This window comes from Trachemys scripta, chromosome 16 (genome assembly GCF_013100865.1).
Source record: "Trachemys scripta elegans isolate TJP31775 chromosome 16, CAS_Tse_1.0, whole genome shotgun sequence".
Classification (NCBI taxonomy): Eukaryota; Metazoa; Chordata; order Testudines; family Emydidae; genus Trachemys; species Trachemys scripta.
Genome location: NC_048313.1, coordinates 16,677,331 through 16,696,106, shown reverse-complemented (window position 1 = coordinate 16,696,106; position 18,776 = coordinate 16,677,331). Strand labels below are relative to the sequence as shown.

Genomic DNA, 18,776 nt, shown 5'->3' with positions numbered 1-18,776 from the left:
CTACACGCCTATGGCTCGTCTGTGTCGTAGCTGGGTTTGCCTGTGTCTCAAGGACTGAGTACTCTGGTACTGCTCCAGTGCCTGATCTTTGCCTTCACCCACACCCTAGGCTTGCGTTGATCAGTAGCCTCCCTAAGGCTCCCCGGTTAGGGCTGGGAGTCAGGACTCCTGGGTTCTATTCCCAACTCGAGGGGTGAGCTAGAGGTTTAGAGCAGGGAACTGGAAGTCAGGACGCCTAGGTTCCATGCAGTGTGCAGACACCATCAAATTCTCTTCCTTCTGTTTTAAAAGAAGGAACATTTAGTGCAAAGAGGGTTTTGGTTTTTTTAACTAAATAATTGAAGATGGGATTTATGGGCTAGTGCATTGGGAGCTTGAAGTCAGGACTCCTGGGTTCCATCTCTAGCTCTGGGGAAGGAGTGCGGTTGAGTGGTGAGCGTGGTGGGGGCTGGAAGTTCAGGACTCCTGGGTTCTTTTCCGTTCTGCCACTGATTTTCAGCAAGGACTAGCTGCTTCTGTTTGCTGGTCTGTAAAATGGGCAGAACCCATTGAGAGCTGACTGCCTAGCTCCAAGTATTGGATAAGCCTGAACAGGGGGGCTGGATGTTGGTTATTGCTCAGGGCTGATCTATGCTGGAAACCGAAGTTGGTATGACTACGTCTCTCGGGTGTGAAAAATCCACACTCTTGAGAGACACAGCTGTGGAGTCGTAACCCCTGGAGTAAACAGTGGATTACTACCCCCAGCTACCGCCCCTCAGGGACGTGGATTAACTAGGGCGACGGGAGAACTGTTGCTGTAGTGAGTCTGTGCTGTAACATTTTAGGTGTAGCCTCAGTCTCCGATGTCCTGTACCTGTCCAGCTGTTGGCTCGGAGGCGCTGCACAAGCAGATTCAGTCTGAAGCTCTTGGCTCGTTGCAAGCGGTTTCAATAACCGAACAATTGAAGGCATTTAGAACACAAACCAACTCACTCGGTTGTCCCCTTTGTTCTCTAGTAGTGGCTGGTTATAGGCACCTGCCCCACTCTGTGATTTCCACCTCCCTCTACTCAGACCTTGATTTTTGAATCCACCCTTATTCCCGCTCCTCTTGACAGATTGATTCCGATCTTGGTGAATGGAATGAAATACTCTGAAATCGATATCATATTGCTAAAGGTATGTGTCCGTCGATGCAAAGGGGTGGGGGGGGCGCTTGGGACAGCCAGGAAGCCTGTGTTCCTACCCCAGCTCTGACACTGCCTCCTCCTGTGGCCTCGGCCATGTCCCTTCCTTTCTCTTTGCCTTAGTCCTTCCTGACTGTCAAATGGGACTAATGCCTGCTAAATACGATAACTGAAATCTGCTGTGTGTGAAATTCTCTTCTCAAATCATCCCTTCAAAGGACAGGGAGCTGTATCTGCCTCCAAGTTACCTAGCTCATTGTTTGCAAATCAAAAGAGAATCTCTCTCGGTTTCAATGAGCTGCCTGCCAGCCATATTGATTTATTAGGGGGTTTGTGTTTGCAGTGTAGCAAAGCATTCAGCATTAATCGAGTTGGGCTGAGAGCTCCGTGGAGCAGGGACTGTTTTCTTGGTGTTTGTACACCACCCAACCCAATGGGATCCTGGCCCGTGACTGGGGCTCTTAGGTGCTACCGTAATATATATAATATTAGTACCTGAGTCTTTGTTACTGGACACCGTGGCCAGTGGGCAGCCTGAGTAAAGCTAGTGACCAGGTCTCAGTCCCCTCCTGGGACTCACCCTCACATCCAGTCACTCACCTCCCCGCCCCATTGGCACTAGTTAGCCCCCTCTTGTGGCACGGTCAGGAGCGGGCCAGACTGAGATCCAGCTACTGAGGCAGTGAGGTGGGTGTTAGGAGTAAAGTGTGGCTTGCTGTACCCTGGGCACAGGGTGTCAGTCTCCAGGACCGTCCTGTCCAGGGCCACGTTACGCACGCTCATGGAAAGGGGAGCCTTGCAGCCGTCTGTGGATTGCTGGCAGCGAAGCTCCCTGTTTCATAGGATCCTTCTTAGAGGGAGGATGGGCTGGGAGGTAAGGTGCTGCACTGGGACCTGGGTTCTAGTCTCGGCTCTGCCACAGACTCCCCATTGTGACCTTTGGCATGTCACTTAATCTGTGTACACCTCAGTTTCCCCATCGGTGCAGTGGGAATAGCGCTTTCTGTTTCGTGTGAAAGCTATCTGGGGCAGGCGCTGCGTCTTCAAAATGAGGCCTTGATCCTGGGGCACTACCGTAATACACCTAATAAGGAAGAGGACCTCTAGCAATATTGTAGGTCATAGGTTAAGGTGAGGGAGAGGTACTGGTTCATGACCTCCTGGAAGTGATGCATAATTTCCAACCTGATGACTATGATGGTGGTTGTATTCATACTGTCTGATCCAAGGAGGCGTGACCAGGGGCGGGATCTAAAACAGGAGCATGTGAGGTACAGGCGTGGCCTTAGCAGGGGCCGGGCATCCCGTACTGCTGCGAGATCTCTGCAAAACCGTGCCTGCGAGAACCCAGAGACTTGATCCTACAGCCCCTCATTTCTAGTGGAGGATAGCACAGGGAACTGGGACTCAGGAGAGCTGGAATCAATTACCAGTTCCACCACTGGTGCGCTAGGTGACCTGGAGCAAGTCCCTCCCTTCTCTGTGCCTCAGTTTCCCCCCGTGTAAAATGGGGATAATGATACCGTCCTCCTTTGTAAAATGCTTTGAGATCTACCAATGAGACGTGCTAGGTATTGTCCTGTCGATGGCTGAACCCTCCGCGTCTCCACAGCGGGGCAGAGAGTGCTTTCTTGGTTGGGTGCCAACGCCTTCCCTAGAGAGAGAGAGAGAGGGGTTGACAGAAGCTCATTATGCAGAACAGATGCATGTGGCATGAGGGCCTGAGCAGTGTGCTGTGAAGCCACGGGGGTGAATTTCAAAGGCACAGAGGTCAGATGAGCGCCAGAGTCGCTCCCCAAATTTCCCCATAGCACTTAAGGAACACTGTGGCCCATGCCGTGCGGTGGGGTTAGGTGAATTCCCAGGCTGTGTATCTTTGGGTACGGCTATACTGCAGTGGGACATGGCATTTTCAGCTCGGGGAGATGCACCCGCGCTTGCTCTGATCAAACTAGCGCGCTAAAGACCGACGTAGTCACGGCGGGCTTGCTGGTTGAGTATGTCCCCGGGGTCTCAGACAGAATCCTGCTCAGGGTGCGTCGTCTGAGCCGCTGCAACTGTGCTGCAATTTTAAGTGCTCTAGCCCGATCAGAGTTAGCACAGGTACGTCTCTCCAGGCTGGAAATTACAGCTCCAGCAGCGGTGTAGCTGGACCCCCAGACGCCTGTTGGAGTCCGACTGTGGCCCTTGTTTAAGGGGAAGGGCAGAGGGTCGCCAGCCGCTGCTCTCCGGAGCGCCCCACGCTGAGAACTGTCTTACGGCTGTCTGCCGTATCCGAACCGCTCTCTGTCGCCCCAGGGGGATGTGGAAGAGGACGAGGCCATCCCAGACAGCGAGCAGGACATCAAGCCCCGTTTCCACAAGTCGCGCACCGTCACGCTGCAGCACGAGGAGGACCGGACGCAGGATGACGAGGACGGGGAGGATGAGGACGATGACGACGACACGCTGTCGGACTGGAACCTGAGTAGGTCGGGGAGGGGCCGGGCTCGCGCTCAGGTCTGATTTGGGCAGAGCGTTGTCGATGTAACGTTAGGGGATGGTCGGGTGACACCGTAGCAAGGCATTGGCCATAGTGCGGCAGCATCCTCGCCCTGCCCGGAAAAGCCGGGTGCCAGCTGGGAACAGTCTGGATTGTGTGTGCAGCACCTGGTGCAGCAGGGCCCTGAGCTGGGGTCGGGGCCTCTTGGCTCTGCCGTAATATGAATAATGAACATATCTCCCGCCCTGCAGGGAAGTGTTCGGCCGCGGCCCTGGACGTCCTGGCCAACGTGTTCCGCGATGAGCTCCTCCCACACCTCCTCCCGCTGCTCAAGGGGCTGCTCTTCCACCCCGAGTGGGTCATCAAAGAGTCTGGCATTCTAGTCCTGGGGGCCATTGCTGAAGGCAAGTGCCGTGCGTGGGAGCTGCAGCGATGGGTCACGTCCACCAAGCAACCTGCCAGGGCCAGTTGATGCTTGGTGGTGGGGAGGCAACATAACTGATCTCGTGTGCAGTGCTGTACAGGGTGGGGGCATAAGAGCCCTGCAGGAGCAGATGGGGGGGTAATCTATCCCCAATGGATGTCTCATGACCCCTAATTATCAGATGAGCTTAAACCACAAAGCATGAGGCTTTATGTCCTTCCAATGCGTTGTTAGTGACTGCTCTGTCTATCCGTGTTATCCATATAAACATCCAACCCCGCTTTGACTCTTGCTAGGTGCTTGACTTCAGTGGCATCCTGTGGCAATGAGTTCCAGAGGTTTCTGAGGCTTGCAACTGAACCCTGGCCTGCAATCCTCTTATGTGCCCAGGTCCACTGGCGCTGGTATTTCCTGCCACCTGCCTCAGGTGCTTTGGGACTGAGGAACTTGTGGCACGTGATTGGCTTATTTTAAAAAGAAAAAGGCCGAGAGGGTGGTGTCCCAGCAGCTGATCCTTCCCAGAGACCCCAAACGCTTGCTAAGGGATGGGGAACAGGGATAGTGAGTGTCCTTGCTCTGACTGCTGGGGGTAGGCCCAGCAGTACCTAGGAGCATCACTAGAGGGAGCCATGGCTGAACAACCCAGTGGAGACTAGGGCGCATACCCTTCTACCCCCTCTTCTGGGCTCTGAGCATTCCCCTCTTCTCAGGCTGCATGCAGGGCATGGTGCCCTACCTCCCTGAGCTCATCCCACACCTGATCCAGTGTCTCTCGGACAAGAAGGCCCTGGTGCGGTCCATCGCCTGCTGGACCCTCAGCCGCTATGCCCACTGGGTGGTGAGCCAGCCCCCCGACATGCACCTCAAGCCGCTGATGACGGAGCTGCTCAAACGCATCCTCGACAGCAACAAGAGGGTGCAGGAGGCAGCCTGCAGGTACCTGGGAGCGTGGGGCGGCGGCGAGGCATTGGAATTGCAGACCAGTGCCGAGAGGTTTTCCCATGCTAAAGACAGATTCCTGTGATCAGATTTCCCCTTCCGCAGCTGCAGTCCCCAGCTTCTTTAATCCTGAATCACGCCCCTGGGATATTGGCGAAGGTTTGCCAGCGGCCACGCAAGCCGCTGTTCTTAACAAGCATCTGTAGTCACCCTGGCTACGATCTACGGCTAGCGTCAGCTTCCCAGTACCAGCCACTGGTGCCTGTATCGCTGCTGCAGCAGGTGAACTGAGGAGAGCAGTAACCATCTCTCATAGAGCCATCCTCTCCAACGTCCACGGTCTGCCCAGACTGGTCCTGGGTGTGAGGCCTGGCTTGAGACATGGTCGCTCCTCAAGCCGGATCTTCCCCATCTCCCGCGATGCTTTTCTCTGGACGTGATGAGGAACTTGAAGTTTGATCTTAACCGTGACTGACGGCGATAACGTTGGTCTGATCCAGAGAATTACCGTGGGGTGGGGAGACGGCCCGGTGCTTCCGGTCAAAGCCGGTGGTTGGCGTGGGGCGTGGGGAGCCAGCTCACGCTGGCCCAAATGAGCTGCTTCGTGGGCTGTTTTATTACAAGAGGGAAAACGAAGTGGGTTTCGTCTGCTTTCTGAATTGGACTTACCTGGCTGCCCTCTGCTGAGTCTGCCGCCGGCTTCATGCTGCTTCCTGGGACCGTCCGGTTCTCTGTTTGGGCTAATGCTGCTTGTTGGTTGTTTTTCCCCCCCCACCCCCATCCCAGCGCCTTTGCAACCCTGGAGGAGGAGGCTTGCACGGAGCTGGTCCCTTACCTCAGCTTCATCCTGGACACCCTGGTGTTCGCCTTTGGGAAATACCAGCACAAGAACTTGCTGATCCTGTACGATGCAATTGGCACCCTCGCCGATTCCGTGGGGCATCACCTCAACCAACCGGTATGTGCCGTCTACCCCCTCCATGCGACTGCTTGCCGGGGGCACCGGTGCTAGCGTTCGCACGCCAGCGCTCCGCTGCAGCCTCCTTTCACCCGCACAGCGTGACCGTAATAAAGCACCTTGGCCGCTTTCCCCTGAGGTCTGCTGACCCCTCCGTTCCTTGCCCTTACAAACTTGCTGCTGCCGAGGGGATAGCAATGGACGTGGGTGGAGTGAGTACCAGTAGCTGCGCAGTGCAGCGGTTTCTTGTCAGCAACCGCTGGGGCTGCGTTCCCTTGGTGCCTTCTCCGCGCAGCTCCGCACCCAGGAACAATGATGAAGGAAGAAAATTCGAATCCTGAAGCAGTGTGTGGACTGTTTTAGCCTTCTGAGAGTTCTGGACTGAGCTTAGATTGCTGGAGAGGGATGGTGCGGTGGTTAGCACGCTAGCCTGGGGCGTGGGGACCTGGGTTCGGTTCCTAACTCCGTCACAGACTCCCCGTGAGACCTTGGGCAAGTCACTTAGCCTCTCCGTGCCTCAGTTCCCCAACTATAAAATGGGGACAAGAGCACAGCCCTACAGAGTGCAATGTACTCAGATCGGATGATGATGATGCAGAGTGGGGAGGGGTATATAGAAGTACCCATGCTAGACCGTAGTGTAAACCCCCGCCCCCCCATGATAACACTGGTCTCTTTTCCTGCCTCCTTCCTGTAGGAGTATATCCAGAAGCTGATGCCCCCTCTGATCCAGAAATGGAATGAACTGAAGGATGAGGACAAGGATCTCTTCCCTCTGTTAGAAGTGAGTGACTGAGAAACCGGTGGGAGAGAGCATGCTGGGAGATACGGTCGTGTATCATGGTCTCCCATCTTCAGCAGCAGCTGACACCTGAGTTGTACTGTGGTGGCTTAACCTGGAGAGGGGGGAGGTGGGATCGGAAGGATAAAACCCTGTGATGTGTGAATTGGAACAGACCTGCGTGAGATTGGGATAAAAGGAGGCCTTGGGTCTGACGGACCCCTCTGAACGTCCTCTCTGAGGTGTCGTGCTTCTCTCTCCAGTGCTTGTCGTCTGTAGCAACCGCTCTCCAGAGTGGCTTCCTTCCGTACTGTGAACCCGTCTACCAGCGCTGCGTGACGCTGGTGCAGAAAACACTGGCGCAGGCTATGGTAAGTGCTGGACTCCTTGCGGCAGGTGAGGCAGGGAGCTTGGGCCGTTGTCCTTCGTCTTGCACTCGTGCCTGGGAGCATCGAGTGCAGGTGGGGCCCCATTGTCGGCAGCTGTGGGGACAAGAGTCTAGCCTGTCCCAAAGAGCCTGCGATTGAAATAGACGAGACAAAGGCCGCATCTTTTTCCCCGGTTTACAGGTGGGACCCTGGGAGGGGAGTGACATGCTCGGCTCGGAATTGAATCTGGGTCTCTTGAGCACCAATCCAGTGCCGTGGCCACAAGCACAACATGTAGGGCTCCGAGCTGAGGGTGTTTCGGGGGTGGGGGGTTCCCTTTGGTAAAAGACTTTTGCCTTTAACCCCTCTCCCGATCAGATGTACAATCAGCAACCGGACCAGTATGAGGCCCCCGACAAAGATTTCATGATCGTGGCACTGGATCTGCTGAGCGGCTTGGCGGAGGGCTTAGGGTGCCACGTGGAGCAGCTGGTGGCCAGAAGCAACATTATGACGTTGCTTTTCCAGTGCATGCAGGTGAGCCGGCTCCGGACCCTGGGTTAACAGCTGCGTCCCTGGGCGGCTGACTCGCTCCCAGTCTAACCCTTCCCTGTTGCTCCGTGCAGGACACCATGCCGGAGGTTCGGCAGAGCTCCTTCGCCCTCTTGGGAGACCTCACCAAAGCCTGCTTCATGCATGTCAAGCCCTGTATCGGTAGGTCCCTGCGCCGATCCCTCACTTCGCTGCCGCGGTCACGGGGGCCCTCTTGCCTCTGGAAGTGATGGAGAAGTTTGTCAAGCTGAGCTCTTGCTATGACCGTCACAGTATTCATACTGTCTGATCCAGAGCGAACGGCAGAGAGGGACAGGCTGGCTTGAGATTGGGGAGCGGGGCTGGGACATGGGAGATGCTGGGTTCAATCCCTGCTCTGGCACTTCCCTGCATGACTTCGGGCAAGTCATTAAATAGCATACGTGCCTCAGTTTTCCCTTCTGTAAAATGGGGGTGAGGATCCTTTCCTTTGTCCAGCCTGCGAGCTCTTAGGAGCAGGGACTGTCTCGCTCTGTATTCGGGCAGCTCCTGGCACCAGGAGGCCCCAGTCTCAGATCGGGGCTCCAGCCAGTACCACGTGGAGGAAGAACTGGCTCGTCTGTAGGCCCCTTCACACAGTGCTGGTCCCGAAAAGAGCCAGAGACTCCATGAAGCCAACCAAGGGCTTTGTGCTGCTATTGACTTTAGCTAGAAAGTGCCCAGATACTACGGTGATGGGTGGGGCGGAGGGGCGGTACAACCCCTTAGAGGGTATGTGCCCCACCTGCAACCTCTACAGCACTAACTCTATGTCCTTCCTCCTCCTCCTCCTCCTCTCTGCTCAGCTGAGTTCATGCCCATCCTGGGCACCAACCTGAACCCGGAGTTTATCTCGGTGTGCAATAACGCTACCTGGGCCATTGGGGAGATCTGCATGCAGATGGGTAAGCGTGCCGAGAGCCAGCCAGGCTGGCACTGGCCTCTGCGCTCTCTCTCCCACGCCGGTGCTGTTAGGGACGACCACGCTGCATCCTTCCCTGCCGACGAGAGAGTAGTGCACCAGCACACATCCTGGGGGGAGAGGTGGTGAGCTCTAGGGGCTGTCTAGTGCCTCGGCGTTAGAGCCGGCGCCGGGGGCACTGGTGGGAGCTGCATCGCGGCTTGCTTTGGATACAGTAACCCTGGCGTTTGGTGGTAGATCGGTCCCTGCACCACAGAGAGGTGGAGATCCCACCTCATGCAATGGGTCGGTGGCTCTGGCATTGTGTGTACAGTGTGGGGAGCGGGGCTGGAGTCAGGACTCCTGGGTTCTACTCCTAGTCTAGGCCTTGTCTAGTCTGCCACTCTTTGATCTCGGACGTTTCCTTATCCGTGCCTCAGTTTCCCCATCTGCAGTGGCGCTAATCCCGATCTGCCTCCCAGAGGGGCTGTGAGTGAATATTCATTCACGGAGATCTGCCCTAGGGGGAGGCTTAATGAGCCACGTCAAAGATGGAGCTGACCGCACTCTCCTTCCTGGCAGGGGCGGAAATGCAGCCGTACGTCCAGATGGTCCTGAACAACCTCGTGGAGATTATCAACCGGCCAAACACCCCCAAAACGCTGCTGGAGAACACAGGTGAGTTGGGGACCCCAACATGTCACCCCCAACCTCTGGCTCTGCGCATGTGAGGGACTGCAGTGATGGGAGTGAATCCCGCTCCCAAGAGCGAAACTGGCTTGGACGCCAGTGGGAACAAGGTCTGGCCAGGGAGATACCGATTTGCCATCGGCTGGAAATGCGTCTAAATGGGAGTCAATGGGGGGGGATGGAGGAGCTGCTCTCCCTGTTACCACCCTTAAATGGGGGTAGGGCTGCTGACCTGTCCCCCAGCCCAGAATCGTACCCAAGCACCTGTTCTGAAAGGGGCTCTTCCCTGGAACAGCTGGTCCTTGGGCCTTTAAAGGGTAGACCCTCTTTCTACAGGTGGTTTCCCTGGGGCAGGGCCCTTGAGCCTGGTGAAAGAAGCCAGTCGACAGCCAAAATCTACGTGTACAGTCCTGACAGCAGCAGGGCAAGCTTCCCAAACACCAGTTCCTTCCTCTGGGCATCAGCTCCGCCCTGTAGGGCAGCCACTGGCCAAGATGGGAGTTCCGTCTTTGGCCCGTCCAGGTTTCTGTTTCACTGCTGAGGCTGGCAGCAAAACGGGGCAGCTACTTGTAGGATCATGCGACGTGGATGGAGGAACTGGACCAGTGCTACCAAATGGGCCATCAGCTCGTTGTTGATCTTGGCCAGACCTGACCTGGCCACTCGAGAGGGGAAAGGCGTTTCGCTCTCCCAGTCCCCTAGTTGCTTCTCTTGGTGTGTGCCGCGTCCTCCGGACATAACTCACTGCTCAGATCCGTGATGGGATTCTCTCTCTTCCAGCCATCACCATCGGACGCCTGGGTTACGTTTGCCCTCAAGAGGTCGCGCCGATGCTACAGCAGTTTATCAGACCCTGGTTAGTGAAACCGCAGTGGGAGAGGGGGAAATAGAGCGTTTGGTAGAGAACAGGTGTTTGGCTGAAGGGTTCATGGCTGCTGCCTGGGGGGAGGTGGTCTGTTCCAAGGGGCAGCATGGCCTGACGGACATCTTGGCAAAAAGCTTCCAGTGGTCCAGGCTCTTCTGCCAAGCTCTTTGCACTAGTGCATTCTGGGATCCTAAAGCCCCAAGCCCATACTGCCCAGTGCAGTTGTGGGAGCAGGGTTTTCTGGGTAACTTCGAGATGAGATTCTGCCTGTGGGATGGAGCTGGGTGAACTGGGGCAGCACGCGTGCCTGTCTGTGCTTGAAACGGGGATTCAACGGGACCTGAATCAAGGACCCTGCTCTGCCACTGACTTCCTCTGACAAGTCACCCAGTGTCTCTGCCTCAGTGTCCCCATCTGGATAATGGCACTGCCCTGCCTCAGTTGTGAGGAGGATTGGGAGGTTCTCAGATACTACAGCAACCAGGGCCATGAAACTACCTGAAATAGCATTCGACATATCCAGACCTGAGCCTGCTCTGTGAGGGTGTGACACTTACCTGCCATCTGTGAGGGCTGTGTATTGCATGACTGTGTCTCTGTGTGAATGAGCTTCACCCTCCATCTTCTCTTTGGGGGGGGGAGGGGGGAGTTTGCCAGTCTTTAGAAATAATTCCAGCCCCCTCCCCCCCCCCCCAACCCCTCCCTGTGTCGCTCTTTCCTGAGTCTCCGCATCGGCTGCTCCTTGCATGCCCCAGCTTCTCAAAAGGGGTTTGGTGAAACTCGATGCACGATCCCACACCAGGGAGAGGTTCTAACTGAACTGGCACATACCTGAGCAAGCTTCTGTCCTGGGGACCTCCCCCACAGACTCCCCCATGTCTCTGGCAGAAGGGGGTGACTAAACTAGTCCCCTGAGCAAAGGGAATACAACCCAGGGCTTGTTTCTGTAAACAAAGGCTGGGAACAGGTGCAGCAGATTCCTTCCCCAGGGAGCCGCAGCTCCGATTTCTCTAGAGATAAGCTTGCCTGCCTCATCTGCAGTGCAGCGCTGGCTACGTTTAACAGAGACTTTGCTTTAATAGAGACTCCGCCCGCCCCCGGCTGGGATCTTACAGAAGTTTTTGGGGGGAGTTGGACTCCAGCTAACTCAGTGTCCTGTTCAAAAATATCCCCCCAAACTTCCCCAGGTGGATTTTTAATCCGTTAACGCTGCAGTGTGCTGACAAGGATGCCAGCGCTCAGCGTAACTGCGTGAACGGTAGCTCAGACCGGGCCCCAGCAGGTGAGTGAGGCCAAGTATAGCACAGAGCCGGCTTCCAGCGACCCAGGGGGGAAAAGGCCCCGAGTTATCGCAGTAGCTGAAACCTCAGATGAGTTACTGAGCGGGGAAGGAGGCAGGATGGGCCAATGGAGAGGGACTGGACTGGGCGTTTGGGTGCTTATCCCAACGCTGCCATTGAGTCTGGGGGAGATCCATTTGTCAGGCATCTAGGGACAGAAGGATGAGACACTAATACTGGCATGGAGGTCTCTGCACTAACACCGGGGATCCCCAGGTGCTAATTCTATTATACTAGGGAGTAACTTAGCTCTGGTTCTTGGGCTCGACTGCCACGGCCTCATCTGCCTAGCTGTGGTGGCACCAGTGCACCGGCATTGCTGGATGTGCAGCTGTTCAGCCTAATGGTCCTGCTCCCTGCCCAGCCCCTCCGGCACTGATCGTGGGCTGTGCTCTGCCTTCCAGGTGTACGTCTCTGCGGAACATCCGTGATAACGAGGAGAAGGACTCTGCCTTCCGCGGCATCTGCATGATGATCGGGGTGAACCCCGGCGGAGTCGTGCAGGTAACAGCGCTTCAGCCGTTCTCTAGGACTGCGTGACGGCCGGAGTAGCTGGCTGGACCACCCTCCTACCCAGCTGCAAAGGGACAGAGACAGACATCGCAGAACTGTCTCACCCTGCACTGGCGCATTAGTGTCTGCACTGACTCCAGGAGTGGGTGCCTGACAGAGTCCCGCTCCCCATAGCACAGTGCCCCCTAGGGCAGCACTGGGGTATTGGGGTCCGTACTAATTTCATGGGGAGAGTGCCCCCTACTGAGTCACTGACCCTGTAGAGCCGCACTGGGGGTAGCATCGACTGAAGGAAGAGTTCCCCCGCCCGAGCCACTCGCACCTCTCCCTGCAGCAGCCTGGGATTTGCCTTGTTAAGCCCTGATCCTGCTTTGCTTGTGATATCGGACAGATCCCCAAGACGGTGTCGCTTCACACCAAAAACCCAGCTCTTTAATCTAGCGGGAAAAGGCATAACGAGAGCCAGTGGCCGGAAGCTGAAAGTAGAAAAAAATCATAGTGGAAATAGGGATGGTTTTTTAACAGTAGGGTAATTAACTATCTAGGGGCATGGTGGATTTTCCATCATTCGCGGCCTTTAAGTCCAGGCTGGTATTAGCGTGGAGTTGGTGCTGCTGTCGTTACGGTTGAGCAGCACTTTAAAAAGAGAGTCTTCCTGCGAAGATTTGCTGCAGCTCATCCGGAAGCGCTGGGCTTGCTACGGGAATTGCTGGGGAAGTTCCCTGGCCTCAGTTCTGCAGGAAATCTGACTGGATCTAACGGTCCCGCCTGGCCTTAACATGGGACTCTTGATTCACGCTGTGCTGGGGTCTGTCGGCTCTTTCCCAAGCGCCTTTATCCTGTTCCAGGACTTTATTTTCTTCTGCGATGCTGTTGCTTCGTGGGTGAGCCCTAAGGACGACCTGAGGGACATGTTTTATAAGGTAAGTCGCGCGTCGTAAGGGGAAGGGGCAAGAGAGGCCTCACGCAGCCCAGTTATGGATCAACGATGCAGACTAATGCCGTTGGTCGGGGAGTGGGGCTTCCTTGTCATCGCAAGCAGGTGAATTGATGGGCCTGGGCTCTAGCTCCATTTATTCGCTGACTGAGAGGGAGCGCTGTCCAATGGCTAGAGCTGGGGAGATGAGGACTCCTGGGTTCTTTCCATGGCTTTGGGCGGGGAATGGGGGTCTTTCCAGCTCTGCCGCTTCAGCGCTCTGTGCCTCCGTTTTCCCATCTATAAACTGGGGAGCCCGTCTCCTGTAGGGTGGTGGTGAGGCTTTGTGTGTATTATAGCGCTCCGAGGCCTCCATCTGCAGTGTGACACTGTCATGGTGTCTTGGTTGTGCGGGCGATATGCATTACTAAACACTGGAACCGCCAGCGTTGGCTGGATTTGTTGTTTTGGCCTCACCAGTGGGCCCACAGCACGAATCCCTGCAGCTACTGGGTTAGTGTCGGCTGATCGCAGTGCTGGCCCGTCTGCGGCTCTGAAGTGGAAGAGTCCACCTCTTCCCTCTGCAGCGCACGGAGCGTGGGTGGAGCTGTTCATCTTCCTCTAACTCCCAGGATTCTCGCAGTAACAGGGCTGTAGGCATAACCACGCGCCTGTATTTCCACCTCCCCTGCCCACACACGAGCTTGCGCACTCCCATCTTGCTGTCTTCCTCCTCAGATTCTTCATGGCTTCAAAGACCAAGTTGGTGAGGAGAACTGGCAGCAGTTCTCGGAGCAGTTCCCGCCTCTGCTGAAGGAGAGGCTAGCTGCGTTCTACGGGGTCTAGGCAACGCAGAGAAACCGAACTAGGTGAGTTTGGACACGGGACCCTGGCTGGTTCTGCTGGATCAGCCAGTGTGGTGGTGGTGGGTGTAGACTTTTAGCTCCCATTCTCATGGGCTAAAACCTCTCATTGCCCCTCTTCCCCTTCTCCCTTCTCTCCCCCCCCCCCCAATAGGTTTGAAGTGTTAACGTGGTGAGAAGTTGATGGAGAGAAGAGAGATTAAGTGGGAAGGCAGGCGGGTGAAGGGTATGGAGCACAGGGCTGGGAGCTGCCAGTCTCCTGGGTCTGCCGCTGACTTAATGTGTCCTTGGACAGGTCACTTCCTCCCTCTACCTCAGTTTCTCCATCTGTAGTGGAAGCGTGATGTCTCCCTTGTTGGGGCAGAGGGTGGAGCTTACGTTGATTGATTGAACCTGCATTAAGATCCTCCGGCAAAATGTCAGTTTCTAATTGTCAGAAGAGTAGAACTGGTGAAAAGCAAACCAGATGTTTAGTGTCCGGGAAGTGAGGAGAGGCAGTGTTGTCTGGGTGGCAGAATGCGATTCAGGACTCCTGCTTCAAGTTTCCACACTGTGAAATGAGGACAATGATTCAGCCTTTCTCTGAGGTGCTGAGGTCTTTGAGCAAAACCGGTGTGAAGTGTGAAAAAAAATTGTAAGCCCTGAGGCAGCACACTCAGGAAGACCCAGCAGCCCAGACGCTCAATCTGTTTGCCCACCCTTAACATGCGGACAAAGAGACGAAGGTCAATTTAAACACCGATTTAGGAGCCTGACTTTCGTCACTTAAATAAAAATGGCCTGATCCTTGTGGACCGTGAGCTTCCGTTGAAGCTGGGGATTTCTGGGTGCTGAGAATCGGGTCTCTCGTTGATCATGAATCCAAGCTTTAAAACTTTGACCTAAATATTTCTCTTCTCCTCCCCCAAAAAAACTCTTACCCGGAACAAAGAGTTTTGACAAGTGAAGTCAGCAGATGGAAAGTTTGCAAAGCTGATCTGATGCCCCAAAACAGGGGAATATGAAGTCAGCCTGATTGTGTTTTGCCTTCAAAACATCAGGGCTTATCAAATCTCATCTGTCTTAATCTTGCTGGAGGACTCCTTGGCTGTCTAGGTTGTGGCTTGTGAGCTCTGTCTGCCCACCAGCTGAGGTGTTGGATTTTTAACCAAGAGCTCTTCTCCGAGCTGTTGGTTGGACATTTGAGTTATCACAACAAGTTTCAGCCAACCTGGATACAAATTTCCTCCTCCTCTGCATCACATGTGATGCTATAACCTGCTAGTTTTCCCATTGCCAGAGTCTTCTAGGAAAAGCAGGGGAAATGTCTAATAATGACGGCAGCTATTCTGAGTCCCTTTCAGAGGGCTTCATTTGGGGAGGGTGTGTGTGTGTGTGTGTGTGTGTGTGTGTGTAAAACCTCAACTAACTGGTGCCCTCTCTCTTGTGTCTCCTCCAGGTTCCTGTATGTGCTGGGAGGGTTACTGGGAACTCGTCCACAGGTGTTGCAGAGCCCTGTTAATGGGGGGTTAGGGAGGAAGGGAGGAGCATTGTGGGACATAAAATGACTTCCCTCCCATCTCCTGAAATTTAAAGGGGGGGACCGCCGAGATCAATTCAAACAAGCAACCAGGGAATCTCAGCGATTGGGAAAAGGGGCTCTTTCCTCCTTTTTCAGAGGTCATCTCTGGTAGATGGGGATGGGGTGGGGGTTGGCCGTGGGCCGAAATAGGGGAGCGATCTTAAACTGCAACACTTCCTGAGAAGGGGATCTAACTAGGGCCATAATAGAAAAGGACTAGCTAATAATAATAATAATTTAAAAAAAAATCATTTAAAGGCTAGGTTTTAAAAACAAAGATATGAATAAAAAGCTAAAATTGGATAAGAAGTTCTAATGGTTAAAAATCTAGCTGTTGAGAACGGAAGGGTTAAACTATAATAAACACAAGGTTATACTACTGTATAAATATTACCAGTCACCGGTGTTTGAGATCAGCTTTTCCTCACCTCTTCCAGACTGCATGGTGACAGAAGTAGACTAGCAATCCTGTGAATAGCCCATAATTAAGTGTAATCGTTTTTCATCTAGAAACTTAAAACAGCAAGAAAAAAACCTTTTCTGAAATAGTTTCCATGGCAGCGTTTACTGGATGCGATGCATAAAACCCCCCAACCCATAAGGATCTCCTGAGCCGAGATCCAGTCGATTTCTATTGTGAAGGGGGCCCTTGTAACACATACTGTCAGAGAAGCATGTTTTTTATAAAAAAGAAAAAAATCAAAATACACAGTGCAGTGAATTCTCTTAAGCTGTCCTTCAGCTACAGCCCGAGGGAGGTGAAAGTGACACAGGTGGGATTGTAAGTGATGCGGTTGTATCATGCAGAGGCTGGACATCCCATCTTCACCTGGCTTATAGCGCCACCTGAGCAGGGAGACATGTACTGCACTCAGTCCCAAGTAACATAATTCATTACGGTTAATTACGCTTTCTGTCTTAATGGAGTTTATGCCACATCTGCCACTTCAGTTTACAAAATAAAAGAGGGCAGTCAAGATAGCGGAGCACAGAGGGGATGGAAGTGTAGCTTTGTGTAGGCAAGAGTCAGATTTCTTTTTAAGACAAGTCCATAAATTCTGCTACATGCTCAGCTGGAGTCTTGACAAAAGACTCCCGTGAATTTTAGTCCCCCATTTATTTAAAAAATAAATCAGGGGTTGGTTATGCAGAAAGCTTTTGACTTGGTGTAACCACAGCTTTTTAACTGTAAGTGAGGTAATGTGCTGTGAAAGCATCGTTTGACAGCCTGGGTGTTTTTTGACTTGCCACTAGTCAGAAGGAAGCTGTATGGGGGAAAGAAAGGGGAACTTTTAATCCTTTAAAGGTGAAAGAATAACGGAGTGGTGGTGGCGGGGGTACTGCCAGTTGTCGAGAAGCGTCTGAGTCTGCTTGATCTGTCTGTAATCAGCTGAGTTGTGGGATGAAGAGAAATCATTTCCCAAAGTGACACACACCAAGAGAAATTCCAGTTCTCCTGAGAAGAGACGCGGCTGGGATGCTGATTTTCTCCAAGTGCAGGTTGGGGAGAACTCTTCACCAACTCCTTCCTGGATTATTTTTTTTAAAAAACTGAGAGTCACTCGGGTGACAGCAGGACGAACCTGTGGTTGAACTGTGGAAAGTCTGACCCTTCTCGAGGCTGCAGCCGCACCTGTTGTAAAAGTACCTTGCAGTGAGGAACCCACCGTCTCCTTTTGGCTGGCAGTGTCATGCAGGGTGTGGGGAACCAATTTACTAAAGCAGCAGTTGGTCACTCTAGGATCAGTCATGCTGCACCTGTGTCTGTTGAAAGCATTTGTTTGTGGGATCACTCAGTAACTTAAGCTTCACTGATCCTTTCCCTTCATCCTCCCTGGTTATTTTTCAGCACTTCCTTTCCCTCCTTTTTCTATACTTTTTTTTTTTTAAGCGTTCTTTTAACACCCTCCACGTTTTTGCACTGGAGTTCACCGGTGCAATAGGCCTTCGCACCACAAAATTTTGAGCATAACAGCCTGGCTGGCTTAGTGTCCACTGTTGTTTTCAGTGGCTGGCATAGCCCCAAGCCTTGCTCCCACCCATCTCTCCCGCTGAAGATCTTGAGGGGTGGGGAGAGACTCAAGCAGCATTCAGCCCTAAGTGCATCTCTACCTTAGAGGAAGGAAGGGATGGGGAACGAAAGAGATGCATTCCTTCACTTCAGCCTCCTTTTTTATTTTTATTTTTTATTGGTATAAGACTTGAGCAGGTCTCTGGGAACCTATCAGATGTTTTTCTCTTTTGCATTTTGATGCTTTATTTTAAAGCATTTCCTTTCCCTCCATTCCTCCAGAGAGGGATGAAACCTGGATTTCCATTAGAGCAGGGGTCTGGTGTGATTTTTTTTTTTTAAATGCATGAACAAGAACTATATTGCGAAGTAAAGTGGCAACTCAGCTTGCTCTATACATATATCTAACAATATTTTTTAAAAAAGTGTTTTAAGTTCCCAAAGCTTAGGACGATAAAAGAAGGCTGTGAACTCTTTCTCAGACAGTGAAGTTTAAGCTACTTGACCTGACTGCCTCTTGAAATGGATTTTTTTATTTTTTTGTATAAGTGCTTCTAGTTTCTGCCTCCTGTTTGTTAACCCTGGATTTGTATATTTGTAAATGTGCCGTACTGTTTCCTATGGTGACAGTGTACCTAGTGTTGAAGCCGCTGCTTGCACCTTGCTGAAATGAGATTTTTCTCATTTTATGTATAATTTTGTCAACTTAAAAAAAAAAAAAAAAGCAAATTTCATGTGACTTCAGTCTACAGCTGTATCTAGGCTCAGTGTTTTTTCTTATGTAAATATCAGATTTGTAACCTTTGCCATTCTGTCCTCCCCCATTTACGTGATGGGGCTGCTCCCTCAGTCCCTCCTCTCCGTGCTCTACGGTGATAGAGCACAAGTGCATCTGCTGGGCAGTATGCTGACTCATAGAGCCTTGTAGTGTCTAGAAGAGTTGTGGTCTGCATTCCTCGCTGCCATGTTTCTTAATACTTCTCATAGCCCTGCAGCTGTGTCTATTCCTTGCTCTGGGCCAGGTGTGAGAGTTTATACTGGGCATGTCACTTCCCCTCCCTGGGCCTCAGTTTCCCTATCTGTAAAGTGGGAATAATACTTATTTCTAGTGTAAAGGTGGGTGAAGATTTACAGAACCAATGGAAAAAAATGAATTAGTATATCTCTGCGCTTACATGCAGAGACCTGGGTTTAGGAGGGAGCCTGCTCTGATCCTGGGAAAACTACTTAAGCTGTGTGCTGCTTGTCCACGAGGAGAACTTCTCAACCTGTGCTCCCAGGTGCTTTGGGAAGCTGGCCTCAGGGCTTATCGATGTGAAAGAGCCGGGGGGGGGGGGGGGGGGGCCTTCTCCGGGGGCTGGGGGGGGGGGGGGGGGGGGGGGCGGGGGGCGGGGGCGGGCGGCCCGCCCCGGGGGGCGGCGGGGG

General features: G+C 53.3%; 1 protein-coding gene and 1 non-coding gene across 2 annotated transcripts in view; both read left to right on the top strand.

The window, feature by feature from the left end:
* Positions 1-18,108, top strand: part of TNPO2 (transportin 2) — a 28,985-nt gene extending 10,877 nt beyond the window's left edge. The window contains exons 10-25 of the mRNA XM_034792099.1: positions 1,101-1,161; positions 3,468-3,636; positions 3,903-4,055; positions 4,786-5,011; positions 5,801-5,972; positions 6,670-6,756; positions 7,017-7,124; positions 7,500-7,658; positions 7,748-7,835; positions 8,498-8,596; positions 9,175-9,270; positions 10,063-10,138; positions 11,892-11,991; positions 12,849-12,923; positions 13,655-13,785; positions 15,218-18,108. Of these exons, the coding sequence (XP_034647990.1) occupies positions 1,101-1,161; positions 3,468-3,636; positions 3,903-4,055; positions 4,786-5,011; positions 5,801-5,972; positions 6,670-6,756; positions 7,017-7,124; positions 7,500-7,658; positions 7,748-7,835; positions 8,498-8,596; positions 9,175-9,270; positions 10,063-10,138; positions 11,892-11,991; positions 12,849-12,923; positions 13,655-13,762 (1,777 nt within the window). The 3' untranslated portion in view covers positions 13,763-13,785; positions 15,218-18,108. The remainder of the gene's footprint in view (positions 1-1,100; positions 1,162-3,467; positions 3,637-3,902; positions 4,056-4,785; positions 5,012-5,800; positions 5,973-6,669; positions 6,757-7,016; positions 7,125-7,499; positions 7,659-7,747; positions 7,836-8,497; positions 8,597-9,174; positions 9,271-10,062; positions 10,139-11,891; positions 11,992-12,848; positions 12,924-13,654; positions 13,786-15,217) is intronic.
* On the top strand, positions 2,330-2,397 carry LOC117889294. The gene has a single exon (XR_004648435.1). It is a non-coding gene; the product is annotated as a small nucleolar RNA SNORD41 (small nucleolar RNA).
* Positions 18,109-18,776: the final 668 nt, after the last annotated feature.